General features: G+C 44.1%; 1 protein-coding gene across 1 annotated transcript in view; it reads left to right on the forward strand.

Annotated features, from left to right (window-relative positions):
- The first annotated feature begins 7,088 nt into the window (after positions 1–7,088).
- Positions 7,089–17,973, forward strand: part of LOC109938093 (transmembrane emp24 domain-containing protein 9-like) — a 17,812-nt gene continuing 6,927 nt past the window's right edge. The window contains exons 1-3 of the mRNA XM_020536554.2: positions 7,089–7,338; positions 15,839–15,939; positions 17,478–17,603. Coding sequence (XP_020392143.1) covers positions 7,200–7,338; positions 15,839–15,939; positions 17,478–17,603 — 366 coding nt within the window. The 5' untranslated portion in view covers positions 7,089–7,199. The remainder of the gene's footprint in view (positions 7,339–15,838; positions 15,940–17,477; positions 17,604–17,973) is intronic.

Genomic DNA, 17,973 nt, shown 5'->3' on the forward strand with positions numbered 1-17,973 from the left:
CATGGTAGGCTGATGGAGAAAGTGAAGTCGTATGGGGTCCAAGGTGTACTAGCTAGATGGATAGAGAACTGGCTGGGCAACAGGAGACAGAGAGTTGTAGTGGAAGGCAGTTTCTCAAAATGGAGAACTGTGACCAGTCGTGTTCCACAGGGATCCGTGTTGGGACCACTGTTGTTTGTGATATACATAAATGATCTGGAGGAAGGTATAGATGATCTGATTAGCAAGTTTGCAGATGACACTAAGATTAGTGGAGTAGCAGATAGTGAAGGGGACTGTCAGAGAATGCAGCAGAATATAGATAGATTGGAGAGTTGGGCAGAAAAATGGCAGATAGTGTTCAATCCAGGCAAATGCGAGGTGATGCATTTTGGAAGATCCAATTCAGGAGCGAACCATATGGGAAATGGAAAAGCCCTGGGGAAAATTGTTGCCTAGAGAGATCTGAGTGTTCAGGTCCATTGTACCCTGAAGGTGGCAACGCAGGTCGATAGAGTGGTCAAGAAGGCATATGGCATGCTTTCATTCATCGGACGGGGTATTGAGTACAAGAGTTGGCAGGTCATGTTACAGTTGTATAGGACTTTGGTTCGACCACATTTGGAATACTGCATACAATTCTGGTCACCACATTACCAAAAGGATGTGGATGCTTTGGAGAGGGTGCAGAGGAGGTTCACCAGGATGTTGCCTGGTATGGAGGGCGTTAGCTATGAAGAGAGGTTGAATAGATTAGGATTATTTACATTAGAAAGACAGAGGTTGAGGGGGGACCTGATTGAGGTCTACACAATCATGAGAGGTATAGACAGGGTGGATAGCAAGAAGCTTTTTCCCAGAGTGGGGGACTCAATTACTAGGGGTCACGATTTCAAGGTGAGAGGGGAAAAGTTTAAGGGAGATATGCATGGAAAGTTCTTTACGCAGAGGGTGGTGGGTGCCTGGAACGCATTGCCAGCGGAGGTGGTAGAGGCGGGCACGGTAGCGTCATTTAAGATGTATCTAGACAGATACATGAATGGGCAGGGAGCAGAGGGATACAGATCCTTGGAAAATAGGCAACAGGTTTAGATAGAGGATCTGGATCAGCGCAAGCTTAGAGGGCCGAAGGGCCTGTTCCTGTGCTGTAATTTTCTTTGTTCTTTGTTCTTTATTACATATATTCAGCACTGAGACAGACAGATTTTTAATCAATAAGGGGATCAAGGGATGTAGGGAAAAGGCAGGAAAATGAAGATGAGGGTCATCAGATCAGCCATGATCTCATTGAATTGATGGGATAAAGGTCTATTTTTGCTTCTACATCTTACAGTCTTATAGTCTAATGGAAAAGAGGAAAAACCCGGGATTTAGTGTGTTTAAGTTTAATTTCTTACCTGTCTACATTGAAGCATCACTGGAAGAAGGTTACAACAATGCTTTTGCTTTTTGTAGGAAGCTGGTTTGTCATGCGGTGAACTTACTATGTACCTGCTTTGAAAATGCAAGAAAACTTAAAGTAATTACTTTAGAAAAAGATAGTTATATATGCTCACAAGAATAATTATTTCAAATTGCTGAAGTAGAGGATCAATAAAAGTCAGTTAAACGTATTGTGAAACACAGTGAGAGAGCTAAGGCCCCGAAATAACGGGAAAATAGTTACGATTGTCAGCTATCTCAGCCATAGTGCACTGTTGCAGGCATTAGGCAGAGTTAACTCCTATACAAAGCCGTCATCGGCTGCTTCATCAATTGACTTTCACACCAATGCCATTTCAAAGTGGAGGTGTTTGCCAGCTGGTTCAGTATAAGTTACAGCTCGTCAGAACTTAATGTGGCCTGTACTTGCATGCAGAGATATCGAGACAACATTTAGGCCTGGGGCAGCAGGTGGCAAGCAACATTTACATTACACAAATGCCAGGCAACGACCATCTCCGCAAAAAGCCTGAAATCACTAGATTGGCAACAGATGTAACTCCTTAAACATTGGCTGCTTCCACAGTGGATGTTGACAACAGTCTGTTGATCTGCGAAATGCACTGCACAGCAACGTCTAAGGTTCCTCTGACAGCACATTTTAAACCGTATGATCATGTCCACCTAGAGGAACAAAGACAGGCAATGCATGGGAACACCAGCATCTGCAAGTTCTTCTCTAAGTAACTCATGATCCGAACTTGGAAACATACTGTAGTTCCTTCATTGCTGCTGGGTCAAATATCTGTAACTCCCATCCCAACAGCAGTATGGATGTATCTCCACCATAGGATCTGCAGCGGTTCAGAAAAATGGCTCACCACCAACTTCTGAAGGGAATTAACGGTGGTCAACCATTACTGGCACATGTCTCTTAGATGAATCCAAAAAGGCGTCCCACGAGTGAATCTAAAAAAATACTGACAAGTAGTGAGGCCAAAATGTGATCAATTGCTGATCCAAACCAAGTTTGGAAGTAAATTACTTGTAAATTAGATTAGGTTTTAGATTTAGGTTTTATTGTCACATATACTCAAGTATGGGGTACTTGAAAATTGTACAATGTTGCCACACATAATGCCATCTTAGGTACAAACATAAGAAATAGGAGCAGGAGTAGGCCATCTGGCCCATTGAGCCTGCTCTGCCATTCAGTAAGATCATGGCTGATCTTTTTGTAGACTCAGCTCCATTTACCCGCCCGCTCACCATAACCCTTAGCTCCTTTATTGTTCAATAAATCTATCTATTTTTGCCTTAAAAAATTCAACAAAGTAACCTCAACTGCTTCATAAAATCTTAAGTTCCAGAAACAGAGAAATAAAGAATTAAGTTAGAAAGCTCAGCACGACAGTGTTCTTAGCATAAATTCCATAAGGAAGGAAAGACTGACAGAAGGAGGGATTGTGTCCCGCAGCAGGGGAAGTGCTGACAAAGAAGTTAGTGAAGAGACTGCGCCATGGGTTTCGATTTCAAAACAGGAAAAAGGAAGGAAAATAAAACAGCAACTTTGGTGTCGTGCATGAGGGTGAGGGGAGAAAATCAAATCGAGGAGTGATGGATGCCGCAATGGAATACCAGCTGTAAAATTTCTTCTTGATACTTGAATGCTTTGGTGTTGGTGCTCCAGTTGGTCAGATGTGACACTTGGCAGAGTTAATTAGTTAGCGTAAACATGCCTTTGGGAAAGGTGGTAGAGCAGCAGGAATATCAATGGACTAGCAAATGGTCCAGGGACACAGGTTCAAATTCCATCAGGGCAGCTAATGGAAATCAAATTCTGTTAACAAGACTGGAATTAAAGTCATTCTCAGTTAGTCTCAGTACTTGTGATCGTGAAAACCAACTACTGCAAAGAGAAACTCCAACTCCAGCAAAGAGGTTGACTCTTGCAAAGAACTCTTATGGTGCAGTAATAGTTTCTACTTGTGAACTAGAAGTCCCGTGTTCCAAATCAGAGTGGGTCATCACCTTTCTGAAAGCGTTGATTGAAAAATGATCTACATTCTCCTTCCTGGCCTTCTCTATTCTAATTATCACCAACTAAAACTTCTGAGGACAAAAACAGAAGTTACTGGAAAAGCCCAGCAGGTCTGGCAGCATCTGTGAAGAAAAAAATCAGAGTTGACGTTTCGAGTCCGGTGACCCTTCCTCAGGACTGAGTGAGCAAGGGTCTGGCGGATGGAATACAATGTTGGTAAATGTGAAGTCATCCCTTTTGGTAGGAATATCAGCAAAATGGATTATTATTTAAATGGTGAACATTTGCAGCACGCTGCTGTGCAGAGGGACCTAGGTGTCCTTGTGCATGAATCACAAAAAGTTGGTTTGCAGGTGCAGCAGGTAATTAAGAAGGCAAATGGAATATTGTCCTTTATTGTCAGAGGGATGGAGTTTAAAAAACGGGGAGGTTATGCTGCAGCTGTATAGGGTATTGGTGAGGCCACACCTGGAGTACTGTGTACAGTTTTGGTCTCCTTACTTGAGAAAGGATGTCTTGGCGCTGGAGGGGGTGCAGAGAAGGTTCACCAGATTGATTCTGGAGTTGACAGGGTTGGATTATGACAGGAGATTGAGTAGACTGGGACTACATTCATTGGAATTTAGAAGAATGGGGGGTGGGGTGTGAATGTTATAGAAACATATAAAATTATGAAGGGAATAGGTAAGAAAGAAGAAGGGAGGTTGTTTCCACTGGTGGGCGAAACTAGAATTTGGAGGCATAGCCTCAAAATACGGGGGAGCAGATTCAGGACTGAGTTGAGGAGGATCTTCCTCACCTAAAGGGTTGTGAATCTGTGGAACTCCCTGCCCAGTGAAGCAGTTGAGGCTACTTTATTGAATGTTTTTAAGGCAAAGATAGGTTTTTGAACAGTAAATGGATTAAGGGTTCTGGTGAGCGGGGTGGGTAAGTAGAGTTGAGTCCATGAAGAGATCAGCCATGATTTTATTGAATGGTAGAGCAGGCTTGACAGGAGCAGATGGCCTACTCCTGCTCCTGTTTCTTATTTCTTAGTTTTCTATTGATTAAGATTTGAAGGAAGTGGCACCTCATCTGTGCATCCTTGGGAGAAGCCAGGAATTAGCGGCTTTTGATTTCGCCATTCTTTTGAACATGAGTTGGGTCCTGAGATTTCTGTCAAATTTAAACGAGCAATGATGATGAACACCAGACAGCTTGTGCCACCATGGTCACTGCAAAATTTGCGCTATATCTTTTCAGATTGGCACAGATTCCAAAACTGGGGGACACTGGTTCAAATTTCCATGAGGTGAAGTAGGCAGAAGGTGTGAAATAGTCTGCACAGATAAACAATGGCGCATATCATTTGAAAATAATCAAGAGAGAATTTCATTGTTTTCTTCATTCTTTCATGGGATGTGGGCGTGACTGACAATTGGGCTCTTGTTGTCCATCCCCAATCACTCTTGAATCAAGTTGCTTTTGAGACCATTTTAGCAGGCAGTTGAGACAACCACCTTTGCATGGGCCTGGAGATACATGTAGGCCAGACCAGGTAAGAATGGAAGATTTCCTTCTCTCAAGGATGTTAGTGAGCCAGATTTTGTTGGTAACAAATCATGATAACGCTATAGTCACCATGATTAAGACTAGTTTTCAATTCCAGATTTATTAATTGAATTTAAATTCCACATGGGACTTGAACATAAGAATTAGAAACAGGAGTAGTCTACACAATCCTTCAAGACTGCTCCATCGTTCAATAAAAAAATCATGGCTGAACTGATATTTTAACTTCACTTCCATATTCCTATTTATCCCGATAGCCCTTCACCTCCCTAATTTCAAATCTAATGTTAGTCTTGCTTTGTGCACTTCCTGGGCAGCTGTAACCCTATATGCCTTGCTCTATCTAAATACCCTATGATCTGTACGTCCTTGTATGTTATGATCCACCTGTACTCCTCGCAAAACAAAACTTTCACTGTACTCAGGTAAATGTGCCAACAATAAATCAAATCAAACCAAACCTCTTTCCTGATCAAAAATCTATCTACCACTGCTTTAGAAGTATTCACAAATTCTTGAAACAATTTCACTAGTTCATTTTACTGCATGGGCTCCTGGATTCCTAGTCCGGTGACATTACCACCATGATGCCACCTCCCATTGAAAGAGTGGCAAAATAGGGGAAATTTGTTGGGCTTTATCATCCCACTGAGTGAAGTCCATAAGTTGAAACCCCCATCAAGAATAAGGTTGACTGCTGGGTGTGGAAATATAAATTTTGGAGCTGATAGATCTGACCACTCAAAATGCTTGAAATACTAGTTGTGATCACCAGACAAAAACAGAAATTGCTGGTGAAACTCAGCAGGTCTGGCAGCATTTGCGGTGAGAAAGCAAAGTTAATGTTTCAAGTCCTGAAGAAAGGTCACTGGGCTAGAAACGTTAACTCCATTTTCTCATCACAGATGCTGCCAGACTAGTTGCGTTTCTCCAGCAATTTATGACTTTACCTGTTTCAGATGTCCAGTTCTTTGTCACAAAAGCAGAAAGTGCTAGAAAACCTCTGCTGGTCTGGCAGCATATGTGTACAGAAAACAGAGTTAATGTTTCCAATCCAGTGACCCTTCTCCAGAACATTCTGAAGATAGGTCTCCGAACCTGAAACAGTAACTCTGCTTCTCTCGCGAGACAGGATGTTTAAGGAGGTATTTAGCACGCTTGCCTTCATTGCCCATAGTGTAGGAGTTGGAACGTCATGTTGAGATTTGGGCCAAGCACAGACAGGTGGGACTTGTTTAGTTTGGGAATATGATAGAATCCCTACAGTGTGTGGAAGCAGGCCATTCGACCCATCAAGTCCACACTGACCCTCTGAACAGCATCCCAGCCCTATAACCCTGCATTTCCCGTGACCAATCCACATAACCTACACATCTTTGGACTGTGAGAGGCATCCCAGAGAAAACTCTACACAGTCACCAAAGGGTGAGCTTGAACTTGGGCCCCTGGCGATGTGAGGCAGCTGTGCCACCATCTTACCACCCGTTATGGTTAATATGGACTGGTTGGACTGAAGGGTGTATTTCCATGCTGTGTGACCCAATAACTGTATGATTTTATCCACAGATGCTGCCAGACCTGTTGAATTGTTTTCCCCAGCAATTTGTGTTTTTGTTTCAGGTTTCCAGCACCCACAGTTCTTTCGTTTCTTTTTTCTCGAGTTTTTTTGTGTTATGTATGTGATTGTTAACAAGGGCAAACAAGGAATCAAAGTTAATTCCTTTTATTGGCAACTAGCCATTCCAATGTAGAAAGCTCTTCCTCTTTGGGATTGACCATGTCCCTGAACTTACCCCCATCCACCCGGAGGGGGAGACAAAGCGTCCGGCACTGACAGCCAATCACAACGAAGGACGTGCCACTGGCCAATCAGCGAAGCCACGGCGGTGAGGATGCACCAGTCACCGGAGGTCGAGAGCAGCCGTCCAATCAGAGGGGGCGGGGTAAGGTGTACGTGGCACTGCGATGGCCGCATGCGTGGTGGCGACGGGCTGGTCGCGGCTGCACGCATGCGCGTTGTTGGCCGGTCCGCGGACGGGGACGGCCAGGCGCATGGGCACAGTCTTCCCCACCGGCTGCCGGCCACACGCGTGCTCACTGGTGACACGGCGTCGCGCTGCCGGTTAGGCGCAGGCGCACCTCCTCGCCAAGCCCGCGGGGGGCCGGTGATGCGCAGGCGCGGTGCAGTGGGCGGGTCTGATCTAAGATGGCGGTGGGTGAGTGGCTGCGGGGTTTGACGGTGCTGCAGTTGGCGGCTACGTTATGTTCCGGCCTTTACTTCCACATTGGCGAGACCGAGAAGAAATGCTTCATCGAGGAGATACCCGACGAGACTATGGTCATCGGTAAGCGGAAAGGAGAGTCTGTGCTTTAATATTGAATCGGAGTGACACGTACCAGTCAGTCAGGGTAGGGGCCTGGCCTAGAAACCTAACCCTGTCAGCAATCCCTCAGATCCAACTGCGGGGGGTGGGGCGTGGAAACACTGCGAATACTGGAAATCAGAACCTGTTCTGAAGAAAAGGCATTGGCCCCGAAACGTTAACTCTGCCCTTTTGCTGCAGTTGTTTCTGTTTCTGCAGGATTTACCAGTGTGTTGCCAGGGTTGGAGGGTTTGAGCTATATGGAAGGGGCTGAATAGCCTGAGGCTATTTTCCCTGGAGCGTCGGAGGCTGAGGGGTGACCTTTATAGAGGTTTATAAAGTCATGAGGGGCGCAGAGAGGGTTGAATAGCCACGGTCTTTTTCCCAGGGCGGGGGTGTCCAAAACTAGAGGTAATAGGTTTAAGATGAGAGGAGAAAGATTTACAAGTGACCTAAGGGGCACCTTTTTCACTCAGAGGGTGATGTGTGTTTGGAATGAGCTGCCAGAGGAAGTGGTGGAAGCTGGTACAATTACAACATTTAAAAGGCATCTGGATGGGTACACTGAGTAGGAAGAGTTTAGAGGAATATGGGCCAAATGTTAGCAAAAGGGACTAGATCAACGTAGAATGTCTGGTCGACATGGTCAAGTTGGACCGAAGGGTCTGTTTCCGAGCTGTGCAGTTCAATGACTCCGGTTTCTGCCCTGACTACACTTGCATCGGAACAGTGGGTGCTTGTTAATGCCAGACAACTGGCTGCACCTTCAAGGTCAAGGTGGGGGGAAGAGTGAGTGTGAGGGTAGGGAGATTGGCTTTTATTCTTTGTGCAGTGATTTGCTGAACCAAAGTAGGGTCTATATAGGTTCAAAAACAAATTGCCGGGGAAGAAAAATACTCAGGTCAGGCAGCAGTGTTAATTTGTCAAATCCAGTGACTCTTCTCCAGAACAGATTGTGATTTCCAGCATTCACACTTCTTTCTGTAGTTGGATCGTAAGGATTGGTGAGGCCATTAGCCTTCTGCATTGAGCTTCCTTGAATGAGTTGCAGTGTATTAATATTTTTAAAGAAGTTTACTGTAATAGTTCAGTTTGTACTTCGATGGACTGGTATTAAGGTGTAAGTATTTGCGTTGTTCCCTTTTTTAATGCATGAATGTTCATGTCAGGGTGATCCACTCTTGAATAGAACAAGGCATTCTGTGTGGGCTAGGGATGCAGGCTGGGAGTGTTTTTGAATTGACTGATGGGAAAGCGAACATGAGAGGTGGGATCAGGGTGTGGTTCTGGTGGCCACAAGGGTGGGATCTGTTGGTTTACAACAATCAAAATGTGCAGTTTTTATTGCGGAGTCACTATCATCTCTGTTGGGTGACACTCAGTCTTTGAAGTCCACTCAAATTATTCATTAACACTCCTACACGCAGTCTTAGAAATACTGAACAAGAAGTATTTGTTGAGGGATGTTGAACAAACGGGTCCAAGTGTGAGACAGTTCTTCACCATAATCTTTGGTGGCTGGCTGAGCTTTTCCAGCAACTTGGTTTTTGTCCCCATTACTTGCATGTTTTTGTCACCTGTTGACGTGACTCCAGTACTGTCCGTGCTAACCTTCTGCCTTCTCCCCTCCATTTACTCTTAAACTCATCCATAACCCTACTACATACTGTTATTTTAAAATGCTAAGATTTCTGCTGAGTGGCAAGGTTATGTCTGTCCCTGTTTGGAAATCTCACTGTACCCATATCTTATTAGTTGTAACCTACGTTACCCAAACACACTAGTTTTTTTTGTCCCTCTCCTTACTAGACTTTTGACCAGAACTTTTAGCCATCAAGGTTCTATTTTTATGGCAGTTCTGTCTTGTGCCTCTCCACCTTGCTGTGAGAGGATTTCACAATCCACCAGTTTGAAATCTGTTTGTGGCTGGCTGTGCCAGTTTTCCTTGTGTTAAAATCTATCTGGTTCTCTGATGTCCTTTAGGGATGGAAATGTGCCATTCTTACCAGGTCTGGCCCATATGTAATTCTCCATTCCTGCCATGTGGTTGGCTTTTAACTGTTCTTTGAGTTGGCACATCAAACCACTGAGCTGAGGGACAATTTGGGACAGGCAGCAAATTCTGGCCTTGTCACTGACGTCCACATCCGATGAAAGACTTTTTAAGAATAGTGAAATTCAGTGCTGGACCCTTCAGCCTGTGCCACTTGGCAAAGCAGTACCATTTTGTGTTCATTAATGTGCTACTTCAATCTCGTGCCATAAATTTGTCCATGGCACTTGCATTGGTGTCATTTAGGAGCTATGAATAAGACCACATTATTCATCCATTGGTTAATGCAGCCCTTTTTCCATATTTCAGAGCTGTAAATTAACTTTATCAATCGTCAGTGTTTGACTTCAGATATACTGGAAAAAACTGACACTTCAATCCAGTTATCATTGAAAATACTCACTTTGGGATTTGCTTTCCCTTCAAAAGTGCATTGGCATTAAATGGACAAAAAGACTCCTCAGCGAAGCTCTAAAAATTGCTTGATTTTTTTTAGATAAAATTCTTTTTTAGTGAGAGGATGAAGGGAACAAATCAAAATATTTTTGGAAAAGAAGTGTTCGGAAGAGGAGAATGGAAGTCTTTTCCGTGAGTGGTGGCACTCCCTTAACCAGCAGCTTTGTTGGTGTTCTGCAGATTACGTTGTGTGTGGAGCATACTTGCGTGGTTGTGCTGATGATGCTCCATTTTGTGTGTCACTTTGTAATCTTTCATTTTGCAAAAGGAAAGACTTGCAATTCTGTGATACTTTTCACGGCATCTTGGCACAAGTTGGTTTTCATCCATTGAAAGATTTTTTTTAATTGAGGTGTAATCGCTGTAGTTATAAAGGGGAAAGCAGAAAGCGCCCATTGTATGATAATGACCAAATCCTTTAGGTCAGTTATCTTTCAGTTTAGTCAGAATTTGTTTTAGTCACAGTCTCAACCTAATGGTAAATATGTTACTGTATCATCTATTTTTCGCTTTCAGTGAACCACTTCCGTTTGTCACTTTTATAATGGTTCTGTAATTTGTTGATTTGGCATTTTCCTGCTGTGCAGACTGCATCTTCCTCAGTGCATTTTGTTCTCCATGCAGTCCCTGACATTATGCAAGGTTGGGAAAACCTTCTCATGTGTAAGAATTTCCAAAATTTCTAGAATGTTTTTCTTAAAAAAGACAGTCTTTAGATTGTGCTGTTTTTGTGAGTTGTAGGTCTTCCAGAGGAATGACATGTTTGGATCTAAGTCTTGCACAGTGTTACATCAGTTTGCAGTAATTCTTCATCAAAATTACAAACAGGACAATAAATGTGTTTCTTTGGGGCTACTTATCAACTGTGGGTCAGCATCCTGTTTTTATATACAGTATTTCGAAGAGCACTGTGCTGTTTAGGCCCAATGCTAAGGAAAGCAGTTATGCTTGCAGAAGACCTCTGCACACCCTTCAACAGAGATGCAGGATTTATTAGAAGGAAAATGAGATACTCATCTCTTCGGGTATGTGGCAGGTGAAACCACTAACTGCTGCATTGCAGAGCAGAAAGTTTTTGGTTTAGTTTCGTGTCTGGGCCTAGTTATCTGATCTCCTGAACAATGAATTGCCTTTGTGAAAGTGGTGGTGTGCTGCCTCGAATCGCTGTAGTCCATTAGGTGCAGGTACACTGATGATGTTGCTGGAAAGTGAGTGCCAGGGTTTTGATCTCATCAGTGGAGACAGTGTTGCGGTTCCACGTTTGGATGATGTGTGGCTTGGAGATAAACTTGAAGGTGTTGTGTTAACATGTATCTGATGCCCCTCTGCTGATGACCCACACTGTCTTGTGTATACCTGTTTTAGGGGCTGCAAAAGAGTGCGACTGGCAAGAGTGTGCAAACGCTGGGAGTTGAGCAAAGTGTGGGAGGGAGGAGTTTCTGTGTCTTGTTCTGGCTTGTTTTTGCAAGGGGCTGCTTTGTGATCGAGATGCTGCTGGTTAGATCTAAGAGTAGGCCTAAGTGAATATCAGGCTTTGTTGAGAGGGAGCAGCAGCAAGGTAAAGGTAAAGTCAGACGTTCATTTCTCCCCAAGTCTGCTAGTTGTTAAGGGGGCAGAGATGGCAGTCAGTGGAGTGGTATGTTCCTCCTGTCAGATGTGGGTGATCAGGGAGCAGTCTAGTGGCCCTGGTGACTATATCTGCAGGAAGAGTGTCTGGCTGCAGCTTCTCTCAGACTGCATGGATTGGTTGGAATGGTAGTTGGAAGCACTGAGGAGCATGTAGGAGGCAGAGAGTGTGATGGGTAGCTTCAGGGAGGTGGTCGCGCTGTAAGTACAGTCAGTAGCCTTTCAGGGGAAACTAGCAGCAGCAACCAGGTCTTAGATACCACGACTGGCTCTGCTGTAAATCAGGGTATGGCAAAGACCAAGTGAGCAATTGTGGTAGGGACACCATAGGCCGGGACACAGGTGTTTCTGCAGCTGCGAGTGAGATTTGAGGATGGTGTGTTGCTTCCCTGCTGCCAGGGTCAAGGATGTCTCTGAGCAATTGTAGCAAATTCTCAAAGGGGTACTTGAGCATCTGGAGGTCGTTGTACACCTTGGCATCGATGACGTAGGTAGGAAAAGGGATGAGGTCCTGCAGAGTGAATACAGGGAGTTGGGCAGGTTAAAAAGCACGACCTCAAGGATTGTAATCTCTGGATTACTCCCAGTGCCACGCTCTAATGAGAGTCTGAATAGGAGGATAGGACAGATGAATGCATGGCTGAGGAGCTGCTGCAGGGGGCAGGGACTCAGATTTTTGGATCACTGGAATTTCTTCTGAAGGAGAAGTAACCTGTACAAGAGGGACAAGTTGCACCTGAACTGGAGGGGGACCAATAGCTTGGCAGGGAGGTTTGCGAAAGCTACTGGGGAGGGATTAAACTAATTTGGCAGTGGGGTGGGTCTTTAAGCAGTAGTCAGACAAGAAAGGAGGTTGAGGCGGGTACAGAAGAGAGCAAGTTAAAAGGACAAGGGAGACAAGGGCATGGTAGGGAGTGAGGGAAGATTAATGAATTAAACTGCCTTATTTCAATGCAAGAGGCTGACAGGTAAGGCAGATGAACTCAGTGCATGGATGAGAACATGGGACTGTGATATCTAGCAATTACAGAAACATGACTGGGGGAGGGACAGGCCTGGCAGCCCAATGTTCTGGGGTACAAATGCTATAGGAAGGATAGCAGGGAAGGCAAGAGAGGAGGAGGAGTGGCGTTTTTGATTAGGGAAAACATCACGGCAGTACTCGGGATATTCCTGGACGTCATCCAGTGAAGCAATATGGGTGGACTGAGAAATAAGAAGGGGGTGATCACTATGATGGGTTTGTACTGTCGGCCCTGGTAGTCAGCGGGAAATTGAGGAGCAAATATGTAGGGAAATCACAGATAGCTGTAAGAATAATAGGGTTGTAATAGCAGGAGATGTTAACTTTCCAAACATAGACTGAGCTTGCCATGGTGTTAAGGGCTTGGATTGAGAGGCCTTTAAGTGTGTTCAGGAAAACTTTCTCCATCAATATTTAGATGGCCCTGGAGAGAAGAAGCAAAATTCAACCTCTTCTTGGGAAATAAGACAGGGCAAGTGACTGAGGTGTCAGTGGGGGAGCACTTTGGGACCAGTGACCGTAATTCTATTCGTTTCAAAGTAGGTATGGAGAAGGATAGGCATGTTCCACATGTTAAAGTTATAAATTGGGCAAGGCCAATTTTGATGATATTAGATAGGAACTTTCAAATGTTGACTGGGGGAGGCTGTTTGCAGGTAACAGGACAGCTGGCAAGTGAGAGGCTTTCAAAAGCGAGATAATGAGAGTTCAGGGACAGCATGTTCCTGTTAGTATGTTGGGCAAGGCTGGCGGGTGTAGGGAACACTGGATAACTAGAGATATTAAAGGTCTGGCGAAGAAGGAGGAGGTACATGTCAGGTATAGACAGCTGGGATCAAATGAATCCCTTGAAGAGTACAGTGGGTGTAGGAGTACACTTGAGAGGGAAATCAGGAGGGCAAAAAAGGAGATAAAAGATAGCTTTGGCAGATATAGTTAAAGAGAATCCAAAGAGATTCTGCAAATACATTAAGGGCAAAAGAGTAACTTGGGAGAGAAGAGAGTCCCTTAAAGATCAACGAGGCATCTATTTTGCATCAATATCTACTGTGGAGAAAGACATGAAAATTTGGGAACTTGGTGCAATAAATTTTTTTCTTTATTCACTCATGGGGTGAGGGCGTCATTGGCCAGGCAGCATTTATTGCCCATGCATAATGCCCAGAGGGTAGTTCAGAGTCAACCACATTGCTGTGGGTCTGGAGTCACATGTAGGCCAGACCAGGTAAGGATGGCAGTTTCCTTCCCTAAAGGACATTAGTGAACCAGATGGGTTTTTCCAACAATCAACTCGTGGTCATCATTAGACTCTTAATTCCAGATATTTATTGAATTCAAATTCCACCAGCTGCCGCAGCAGGATTTGAACCTGGGTTCCCAGAACATTATCTGGGTCTCTGGATTAACAGTCCAGTGATAATACCACTAGGCCATCGCCTCCCCTCTTTTTAATAGCGGTTCCTTGAAAAGAGTTCACATGACAGAAGAGGAAGTGCTGGAGGTATTAAACGCATAAATGTAGATAAATCCCCCGGACCTGACCAGTCGTGTCCCAGGACATTGTGGGAAGGTAGGGAAGAAATTGCGGGGCCCCCAGCGGAGATATTTGTATCATCGACAGCCACGGGTGAACTGCTGGAAGGCTGGAGACTGGCTAATAATGTGCCATTAAAGTTTTTGAGAGGATTTGTAGCTTGGGTTCTGGGTTAGGTTGTAGACTTGCCTCTGAGCCGGTGTGTTTGATTGCAGGCATTTAGCTGCAGGTAACATCGTCAGTGCGCCTCCGGTGAAGCATTGGTGTTCTGTCCTGCTTGTTGTTTATATGCCTCAGTTGGCCGGGGTGGTTGGCATCACTTCCGGTTCTGTTCTTCAGTGGTTTGTATGTCAGGTCCAATTCACTGTGTTTGTTGATGGAGTTCCGGTTGGAATGCCAGGCCTCCAGGAATGGCGTTCTAACTGGAACTCCATCAACAACACATCGAACTGGACCCGACATACAAACCACTGAAGAACAGAACCGGAAGTGATGCTAACCTCCACAGCAAACAGAGAGGCATATGAATAACAAGGGGGACAGAACACAGACGCTTCACTGTAGGCACACTGACGATGTTACCTAGCAGGGTGACAAAACATCTGCAACAAACACACTAGCTCGGCGAGCAAGTCTACAATGATGTGCCATTATTTAAGAATTAAGTTTGAGTGTTTAAGAGGTAACCAAAAAGACAGATGAGGGCAGAGTGGTAGACGTTGTCCACATGGACTTTAGCAAGGCCTTCGACAAGATTCTGCACGGTAGACTGGTTGATGAGGTTAGATCACATGGGATGCAGAGAGCGTAGAAGGCTGAGGAGTGACCTGATAGAGGTTTATGAAATCATGAGGAGCACAGATAAGTTGAATAGCCAAGGTCCTTTCCCCAGGGTAGTGGAGTTGAAAACTAGAGGGTGTAACATTCAGGTGAGTGGGGAAAGATTTAAAAGGGATCTGAGGGCCAACTTTTTCACGCAGGGTTGTGTGTATATGGAACAAACTGTCAGAGGATGTGGTAAAGGCAAGTACAATCACAACATTCAAAAAATATTTGTACAGGTACGTGGGTAGGAAAAGTTTAGAGGAAAGGGGCCAAATGAGGCAAATGGGAGTAGTTGAGTTCAGGAAACCTGGTTGGCATGGCCAAGTTAGGCTGAAGGATGTGTTTCTGTGCTGTATGACTCTGCCGAATTCATTGAAATCTATCACAACTAGAAGAGTGGTAGTGCCATATGATGTAGTGGAGGATGTGCTCAGTGTGTGGATGTGACAAGAAGGACTGTGTAGTGGTCACACCTATTCAGCTATCAATGGATTTGCAGCTTGTAGCTTAGAGAGGACTTGGTCAGGTAGGTTTTCCTCATTAATTCCCTTAACACCAATCACTGGCCCAGTCTGGCAGCTTTGTCCTTCAGGGCTCATCGAGTAATGGTGCTACTGAGCCACTCTTGGTGATAAATGTGTGGCCCAGACCCAAAGTAATTGTTATAAATGTTTCAAGTTCCATACCCCTCCTTCCCAGATAGCCTTGTATTGGATGGTGGTGTAAGGGTCATGCTTTTTAACCATTTACACTAATAAGGTCATGACTTGAAACTCTGATTCTCACTATACAGTGCTGCTAGACTTGCTGAGTTTCTCCTGCGCTTGCTGTTTCTATATATGAGGCAGGGGCTTGTTTAAGCAAGGTACACTGTCTTGCATCTTGGTTTATTTCACAACTTGCTGCCCATTGACCAATTGTTATTTAGAAATTAATGGAATTAATCAGTTTCTTTTGTTTTTAGGTAATTATAAAACATTGATGTATGACAAACAGAGGGAGGAGTACATGCCTTCTCCTCCAGGACTAGGAATGTTTGTAGAAGTGAAGGATCCCGATGAAAAGGTACAACATAATCAAGCTCAGAGATCCAGGCCTGCTTATTTGCTCACTTCAAGTGCACTATCTAATTACTTTGAGATTTTATTTCTCAACTAAATCACTTTTTAAATGAATGTTGTGCTTGTGTAAATGATAGTGTTGGGAAATTCTGTATTTTATACCTGATTTCATTCAGACTTCAGTTTGACTCAGGATAAAACTGGCGGGAGGTTTCCCTTTGCTTTATTACTTCTGGAAGTAGAAGCTTAGCTAAACAGCATTAGTATCCCTATGATCGTTTTTGTCACTATAGATTGTATGGTATAATTTTCACGCTGGCAGACCACAGGTGAAATTGTTGAAAATAATACCTGTGTGAGTATTACCTATATTGAATTCCCAAATGTCAACATCATACCAATGACCAAACACGTAGATGCATCAATCTATAAGTACTCTAAGTATAAGAGTGGGACAGCGGCTGGGTGTTCTGTGGAGCCTGTCCACTGGCTTAAAGGCAGTAAACAGGAAAGAGATGGAATGTTCCCCACTTGCCCAATCACATGCAACTTCAACAAGGCACATTAAACACCATTCAGGGAAAAGTAGCCTTGTTGATTTGGTCCTTGATCCATCACTTCAAAAATTCCGTTACTGTCAGTGCACAATGGTAGCAGCCTGCTGCATGTACAAGATGCATTGCAGCAATTCATCAGTGCTTTAAATTTAGACCTGGCAGTCATGGTCACTGCTTAAAAGATAAGGGGTCGTCCATTTAAGACATGGATGAGGTGAAAGTTTATTTAAGTGTCATGAGTCTTTGGAACATGCTTTCCCCAAAGATGCAGTGTTTTTTTTAAATGTTTTTAAGACAGAGGTAGATAAATTCTTGATAAGGAAGGTGAATGGTTATCATGGGTAGGCAGGAGCATGGAGCACTCTGTGATCTTACTAAATGGTGCAACAGACTCGAGGGGCTGAGTGGCCTATCCCTGCTCCTAGTCTTTATGCTCCCTTGGCACGTTCTAAACCTGCAAATGCTACTATCGAGAAGAACAAGGGCAGAAAGCTTTTGGGAAGACCACCGCCTTTCAAATTGCGCACCATCCTGACCTGGTTCTGTATTGCTGCTCCTTCACTGCAAGGATAAACCCCTGGAACTCCCTCCCGTAAATGCACTGTGGCTATGCCTAAAATGCATGGACTACAGCAGTTAAAGAAATGGCACTTACCAACACCTCAAGGGCACTTAGGGAAGGCCAATAAGAACTGGTCTCTGTGACACTCGCATCCTCTGAAGAAATATATATTTTTAAAAATGTTTTCTGAATCTGCAAGCCCTCCTTGGCACTGCCTTTTAATGAAAGGATTATGAAGCTGTTTCTATAAAACTGACTGTCTCTAGTTCTCAGAATGTTTTGCAATTATTACGCATTTGTCCAGAAATGATTCTAAAAGCCATTAAAAGATTGTAGATACGTCAGCAGATTAAGGTATTAAAAAAAATGTAGCTAACATCAAATACAGAACTAATTCTTTCATGTCTGCCTTTTGCTGTGCAGGTCATTCTATCAAGGCAGTATGCTTCTGAGGGAAGATTCACATTTACCTCCCATATTCCAGGAGAGCACCAGATTTGCCTACACTCCAATTCCACCAAACTCTCTCTCTTTGCATCAGGAATGCTGGTAAGGAAAGAATTTCTAAGAATGAAACAGTGTCTTTGGGAAAGAAGCATAAAATCTGTAATCGATATTGATTATGAAAACTTTACATCGAATTTGCAGTGCAGAAATTAGTCATTTCACCCAAATGGTCTTTGCTGAGCCTCTTTCCATCCTGTGTTGGGGAGGCAACGGCCTAGTGGTGTTATCACTGGACTGTTAATCCGAAGACCCAGGTAATGTTATGGGAACCTGGTTCGAAACCTGCTGCAGCAGATGGTGGAATTTGAATTCAGTTAAAATCTGGAATTAAGACTCTAATGTTGACCATAAATCCATTGTCAATAGATGTGAAGCTGGAAAAGCACAGCAGGTCAGACAGTATCCGAGGAGC

Source organism: Rhincodon typus, chromosome 12, assembly GCF_021869965.1.
Source record: "Rhincodon typus isolate 14 chromosome 12, sRhiTyp1.1, whole genome shotgun sequence".
NCBI classification, from domain to species: Eukaryota; Metazoa; Chordata; class Chondrichthyes; order Orectolobiformes; family Rhincodontidae; genus Rhincodon; species Rhincodon typus.